This window comes from Ahaetulla prasina, chromosome 2, assembly GCF_028640845.1.
Source record: "Ahaetulla prasina isolate Xishuangbanna chromosome 2, ASM2864084v1, whole genome shotgun sequence".
NCBI lineage: Eukaryota > Metazoa > Chordata > Lepidosauria > Squamata > Colubridae > Ahaetulla > Ahaetulla prasina.
In genome coordinates, this window is record NC_080540.1 from 19,504,178 (window position 1) to 19,512,114 (window position 7,937).

Below are 7,937 nucleotides of genomic sequence, written 5' to 3' on the forward strand. Positions count from 1 at the left end.
TATGGACTATTCAGTCTGACTATTTTCATGTTGCTCATTGCCTCAACCTGCATTCATGTCAACCCATTTCATGTCTTACTTACTTCCTCGGACTCTGTTCCTATCAAAATATTTCTCTTAACTTGCATCTAGTTTCCGGGGTGTCTCTTTCTGGTCTCCTTTTTGGGGGTTTCCCCTCCCCATTAATCTGTCACCTGTTCCCACCTTTCAGCCCAACCTCTAGAGTACAAAAGTCCATTCACAGATTCTCCAATAGAACTATTTTGGTCTGAAAATATGTTATCTACTCCTTGAATAGAGGCTGATTCTTCATAAATAGAAAAAGTAAGAATGAGAGATTCTTACCTGAGATCATACAGGTATCCAAAATGCTCCAAGCCAACACATCTGGATGAGTCAAGCGGTAACAACATTTCTCTTACCCAGACACAGGTGAGGTTAGATAGTAGAGTGCTTTGGGGTTACAACTTCTTATATAGTATGTGTGTGTGTATCTATATCTATATCTCTATAGATGAATAGATATATTTGATACGATCCTTCCCTGTTACATTTTGTTGTTAGTTGCGAAGTCATGTCCGACCCATTGTGACCCCATGGACAACGTTCCTCTTTTTCCTTTTTGTACTGTCCATGGGGTTTTCATGGCAAAGATACTGGAGTGGGTTGCCATTTCCTTCTCCAGTGGATCACGTTTTGTCAGAACTCTCTGCTATGACCTGTCCATTTTGGGTGTCCCTGCATGGCATAGCTCATTGCCTCATAGACAAGGTAGTAATCCGTGAAGGAGTCCTTGTTATATATGTATATATATGAAGTAAGTGAATGTTGATTAGGAAATATATTGTAACCTAGGTTTTCATTGATTACAGCTGACTTCACCAAAGGTGAGCCTAAGCTACAGTAAAAATCTCTCAGTTCTTAATGTGGGTCATCTGATCCAAATTTTCAACATGATTTTTGAGTTTGCTCATTATAAAATATTACCTTTTGGGGCATATTTCTTTACAAACACTAACATTTGTGCTAGTAATAAGGAAGAAGTTAATTTGATTTGTATTTTAATATAAAATTGGGGAATTTATAGTTCCCAACTTGTATGCAAGCTGGAATGCAGCTAAACAATAAAATCCATATACTGTGATACGGTTTTTACTCATGCATAATTACACATATACACAGAGAACAATACAGAGACATCATTCTAAGGGGATGTGTGTATAAAAATATATATTTCAAAAATCTGTATAGTGAAAATTATTTTATTGTGGAAAACTTTGTATGTAGGAAGTGTGCACAAAAACATAGAAGCTAAGAAATATTCAGATTAAACTGTGTCAATTTTTTATTTCAAAAATTATGCATTAATATCAAAAGGGGAAAGGACCAACCAAAAAGTTAATTAGAATTTAATCACAATCAAATCATACCTATCGTACGAATCATTCCTTCCTAATTAATATTTTTCCAGAGTTCCCCGACATATAAACCAATTGCCTAAAATCATCGATCTGGCTTCTGTTGTTTTATTTAAGTGTGCAGGGTTGGTGGGGGGGGATTAATATGTAATTACTAAATAAGATAGTCAGTAAGATTTATACTTGGTTAAATTGACTGCAATGCCAATCTCCAAACAGATTCAACTATATCTTAATTATGTGGGGTTTCTCTATATGGAAAAATAAGATTTGATTAGCTGTGTCCCACTGCTTGTTGTCAAATCTGTCCCTCTTCCTCTCTCTCTCTTTCTCTTTCAGGTCAACTTACTTCACTGGTTGCTTCTTGTGGGAAAGAAAGGAGGAAGGGACACTACATACAAGGGATTTGAACTCCTGAACAGGAGGTGAAATATGAATGTGAATCAGGAAACAATCAATATCAATATAAATCGTAAAGATACAACCAACAAAGTTACAGTCATACAGTCATAAATGGAAGGAGATGGGTGATGGGAACAATGAGAAGATTAATATTAGTGCAGATTTAGATTGACAGTTGAGGGACTTATTTGTTTAGCAGAATGATGGCGTTCGGGGAAAAACTGTTCTTGTGTCTAGTTGTTCTGGTGTGCAGTGCCCTATAGCATTATTTTGAGAGTAGGAGTTGAAACAGTTTATGTCCAGGATGTGAGGGGTCTGTAAATATTCTAAACGCATAAAGAATATGAATAGAGATTTGTCAGACATTGGACAGGCAAGGATGTTGAATAGTCAAGAGAAAAGGGCAGAGAGGGAGACTGGAGTGTTCTTGCATTTCTCCTCTCCTACACACTAAATTTTGCTGCAGTTTTCTGTCTTTCCGTAGCCAAAATATTGGACCCTACCCATTCTGGGACTGGTAAAAGGATTCTGGCAGGCTGCAGGCAGTGTTTGATGTTCATTGACTATTCGTTGTGTTATGCTGTCCAATGTTTCTGTAGCCAGAATTAAGATTTTCTGCCTATAATTATAATATTGACTTTGCACAGAGTAGGATTCTGTTTTACATTCACAAATATAATATCCTTTTTGGGGTTAACGGAGGTATTATTTATTTATTTTATTTATTTATTTATTTATTTATTTGTCTAGTACGTATTGGATAATATATATAAGTATAAGCATGAAATTGAATACAAAAAATGTATACAATTAAAGGGAAAATTAGGACAGGGACAGTAGGCACACCCCTTACAGACCTCTTAGGAATGGGATGAGGTCAACAGGAGCCAGTCTAAGGTTAAAATTTGGGGGGTTTTGGGATGAAACTAGAGTCAGGTAGTGCGTTCCAGGCATTGACCACTCTGTTGCTGAAGTCATATTTTTTGCAATCGAGTTTGGTATATAATGTTGCTGATATTGATATTGATAATGTTGTTTGGTATATAATGTTGCTGATGGTCTTTGACAGTGGCTACTAACTGAACAAGGATTAGAGGAGCAGGTTTTGTATCATTAGTAAAGGAAGGAAATGTACTAACAGGAAATTCATTATATGAAAAGGGAAAGATTGGCATCTTCCTAACTACATCCTGTGGTGGGCATGATGGCTCAGTGGTTAAAGACACTGAAATTGTCAGCTGGAAAGCTGACAGCCGAGGTTCAAGACCAAGCGCTGCATGATGAGTTGAACTCCCATCCTTGCCCCAGCTCCTTCCCACCTAGCAGTCTGAAAGAATGCAAATGCGAGTAAATGAACAGGTACCATTGCAGTGGGAAGGTAACAGCATTCTGTGTGTCTCGGCATACAGTCATGGTGGTCATATGATCACAGAAATGTCTTTGGACAACCGCTGGCTCCCTCGGTTAAGAAACAGAAATGAACACTGCCCCCTAGAGTCATACATGACAGGGGAACCTTTGGACAGGAAAAACCTTTATCTTTAACTAGATCTAATCAGGAGAGCTGGGCAGAATGTACAGAAGGAATGACCTTATATTATCAATCTTTTAGATAAAGAGCAGGGAATAGACAAAAAAACCTAGATGGGGTTAAAAAAATTAAGTCTCCATTCTATAGGGTATTATTTCCTTGTGGTCTAAGGCAGGGGTGTCCAAACTTGGCAACTTTAAGACTTATGGACTTCAACTCCTAGAATTCAAAGCTGGCTGAGGAATTCTGAAAGCAAAGCTGGCTGAGGAATTCTGGGACTTGAAGTCCAGAAGTCTTAAAGTTGTCAAGTTTGGACACCCCTGGTCTAAGGCATGAGTTGAAGAGAAAGAAGTGCCAATGGATATGGACCTCCAATCATTTTCATAGAGCACACTAATTAAGATTTAGTTTAGATTATTGGGGACAAAATTCAAGCAGCACTTCAAACATGGGAATCAATTGATCATGATAGATTCAGTCAGTTGTTTGAACTGAATTTCTTCTGTGTGTCATTACTTGTTCTAATGTGTATAGACAGTCAACATGGAAACCTCATGGGAAAATAGTAACCAAAGCTATGAAGGAGAATTCATCTTGCTGGGAGTGGGAGACCGGCCACGCATGGAGATGTTGCTATTTGTCTTAATCCTGGCATTCTACCTGATGACACTTTTTGGAAACACGACCATCATTGTGGTATCAAGACTAGATCCAGGGCTCCATACCCCCATGTATTTCTTCCTCAGCAACCTTTCCTTCCTTGACATCTGCTTCACCACCAGCGTTGGGCCACAGATGCTGGTGAACTTCTGGAGAGCAAGGAAGACCATCCCTTATGCTGCCTGTGTGGCTGAGTTATACATTGGTGTTGCTCTGGGCTCCGTGGAGTGCATTTTGTTGTCTGTCATGGCCTATGATCGCTATGCTGCCATCTGTCACCCACTGTGCTACACTACCACTATGAGCCACTCTGTGTGTTTCACAATGGCTGCTGTCTCCTGGATAAGCGGCTTCAGCCATTCACTAATTCATACAGTGATGAGTCTTAGGCTTCCATTGTGTGGGCGAAATCGAGTGGATCATTTTTTCTGTGAGCTCCCTGCCTTTCTTAAATTGGCTTGTGTTGACACTTCGCTTAATGAGGCTTTGGTGCTTTCTGGCAGTGTGGTGTTGCTTATAGTACCAGTTAGTCTCATCACGGTCTCTTATGGCTATATAGTCACTGCAGTGCTCAGGATTCGCTCGGCTGAGGGCAGGAAGAGGGCCTTCAACACTTGTTCCTCCCACTTGATGGTGGTCTGGCTCTTCTTCGGCACAGCCATCTTCAGTTTAATGCAGCCTCGCTCTACTTCCTCCAGTGTTGAAGTCAAGCTGATATCCCTTTTCTATATCTTTGTCACCACCATGCTTAACCCATTGATCTACAGTCTAAGGAACAAAGAGGTACATAAAGCTCTCCAAAGACTAATCAAGAAGAAATAAATACATAATTCAAAGGTGGATTTGGACTCTTTATCTGTTATTCTTCCAGCAGTTTTGAGTCCACCTCTCTTTCTCTTTCTTCATAATAAAATTTTAACATATCTAGATATCACAGCACTACACATGACTGTGTAAATGAAAGAGTATATAAGTCCCTAAAACCGACAGTAAGAATTTACTTTCTGAAATCTGCTTAGCTTAGCTTATTTTTTTTATTTTTATTTTTGTTTACATTTATACCCCGCCCTTCTCCAAAGACTCAGGGCGGCTTACAGTGTATACAGTGCAATAGTCTCATTCTATTTGTATATTTTTTTTTACAAAGTCAACTTATTGCCCCCCCAACAATCTGGGTCCTCATTTTACCTACCTTATAAAGGGTGGAAGGCTGAGTCAACCTTGGGCCGGGCTCGAACCTGCAGTAATTATTGTGGACAACACACTTCCATCATGTGTCGACGGTGTCTCTTGATATCTCAGATATTTGGTTCCCATATGATTTTTAGATTTTTATAAAATGGTCCATGACAGGTTACGTATTTTTATGCTTAGCAGCCAAAAATCTACAAGATACTCCCAACAGTGTTCAAGAAGTACAATCTTTGTTGCCCAATGTAAGCAATTAATGAAAAATATAAAAGTAGCAATAAAATGTAAAAAAAATCTACAGCATCAGATGTATATACTATTAAAATGCTCAGGAGAATAATATATCTTTGGTATTACAAAACAATGAAGAGAGCACTAATTATAGTTCATTGGAGGGAGCATCCCAAATTTATAGGGCTACTAATGAGAAGACCTGTTTGTAGATGGAAATGAGGGCTATGCAACTACATAGCAAAAAAGGCTCTAAGAGTTGTAAACCTAATTTTACGCAGCTTCTTTTCCAAAAACTCTACACTACTAACCAGAGCATACAAAACATTTGCTAGACCTATTCTTGAATACAGCTCACCTGTCTGGAACCCATACCACATCTCTGACATTAATACAATTGAACACGTCCAGAAATATTTTACAAGAAGAGTTCTCCGCTCCTCTGAAAACAACAAAATACCTTATGCCACCAGACTTGAAATCCTGGGATTAGAAAACTTAGAACTCTGCCGACTCCGACAAGACCTGTGTTTAACACACAGAATCATCTATTGCAATGTCCTTCCTGTTAAAGACTACTTCAGCTTCAATCGCAATAATACAAGAGCAAACAATAGATTCAAACTTAATGTTAACTGCTTCAATCTTGATTGTAGCAAATATGACTTCTGTAACAGAGTTGTTAACGCTTGGAACGCACTACCTGACTCTGTGGTCTCTTCTCAAAATCCCAAAAACTTCAACCAAAAACTGTCTACTATTGATCTCACCCCATTCCTAAGAGGACTATAAGGGGCGTGCATAAGAGCACAAAAGTGCCTACCGTTCCTGTCCTATTGTTCCCTTTCATTATATCAAATAATATAGTTGTTGCACACTTTTGCTTATAATATAAATATATACAGTATGCACAAAAAAATGTATTGTGCTGCAAATAGAGAACATCAGAAATGTCTGTGGTACAAGTGATAGGATCAATCTGGGCTGAATATAAATTGAGTGATCAGTATAGAAGAAGAACATTGAAGCAATTGATTCACACAAAGAAAGTGTTAAAGAAATATATAAAGTGATAGTAAATGGGTGAAAAGGAAGGGAATAATACCACTTTATAATGCCTTGGTAAGGCCACACTTGGAATATTGCATTCAGTTTTGGTCACCACGATGTAAAAAAAATGTGGAGACCTTAGAAAAAGTGCAGAGAAGAGCAACAAAGATGATTAGGGGACTGGAGGCTAAAACATATGAAGAATGGTTGCAGGAACTCAGTATGTCTAGTTTAATAAAAAGAAGGACTAGGGGAGACATGATAGCAGTGTTCCAATATCTCAGGGGTTGCCACAAAGAAGAGGGAGTCAAACTATTCTCCAAAGCACCTGAGAGTAGAACAAAAAGCAATGGGTGGAAACTGATCAAGGAAAGAAGCAATTTAGAACTAAGGAGAAATTTCCTGACAGTTAGAACAATTAATCAGTGGAACAACTTGCCTGCAGAAGTTGTGGTTGCTCCAACACTGGAAGTTTTTAAGAAGAGATTAGATAACCATTTGTCTGAAATGATATAGGGTTTCCTGCCTAAGCAGGGGGTTAGACTAGAAGACCTCCAAAGTCTTCCAATCCTGTTATTCTGTTCTGTTCTGTTGGAAGACGAAGAAGACCATCGTTGGAAGGAGCTGAAGGCATAAAGACAGTTAAACAACAATTTCATCTGCTATGTAGATCGCTAGAAGCCAAATGCTCACCCTGAGTATCAGCCATACTGACTGGAAAGTTCTCCTTTCCAGGGATTCCTGAAACTTATTGGAATCCTCCAGTACTTGGCACAGGACCAGTCTAATTAGTCCACCCTTCTATAGAGGGGAATAGTGACTGATATCCTAAATTTTACAGGTAGCAGAAAGAAATCTAATTTGATCAAGAGGACATACCAGGGGTGAAATGCTCCCGGTTCGCACTGGCTCTCCCGATTAGGTAGCGATGGGAGCTGCTGGTTCGGAGGACCGGTAGCAAAAATCCCTGGCCCCGCCCTCCTGCCTCTGCTGAGCCGCACCATCAGCAGAGGTTGTGGTTTGTTTTTTTTTACTTTTAAAAGTTTTTCTTCAGCCGAAAATATACCTTTAAAAGTAAAAAAAAAAAAAACAACCCTCTGATGATCGCGGGGCTGAGCAGAGATCATCAGAACACTTTAAAAGTTTTTTTTAAAAAAAACCTCTTCAGCCGAAGGGGAAAAAAAGGAAAGCGGGGGCTTTAAAAGGCTCCTCTGGCCATCCCAGCTGAGTTCCTCATCACCAGAACCTTAAAAAAAACATGTTTTCTACATGTTAAAACAATTATTTTAAGAGGTTCTGGGCTGCTATGAGGGAACTTCAGCTGAGATCGTCAGAGGAGCTGACTTTAAAACTTTTTTTCCTCTGGCAATCCCAGAGGAGTTTCCTGATCCTAGCAGGCTTTTAAACTCCCTTTTTAACAGCCCCCACTTACAAGAGCCCCCACCCATGCCCAC

General features: G+C 39.2%; 1 protein-coding gene across 1 annotated transcript; it reads left to right on the top strand.

The window, feature by feature from the left end:
• Nucleotides 1-3,894: 3,894 nt before the first annotated feature.
• On the top strand, nt 3,895-4,833 carry LOC131191212 (olfactory receptor 2G3-like). The gene has a single exon (XM_058169113.1). The coding sequence runs from the start codon at nt 3,895-3,897 to the stop codon at nt 4,831-4,833; it is 939 nt and encodes a 312-aa protein (XP_058025096.1).
• Nucleotides 4,834-7,937: the final 3,104 nt, after the last annotated feature.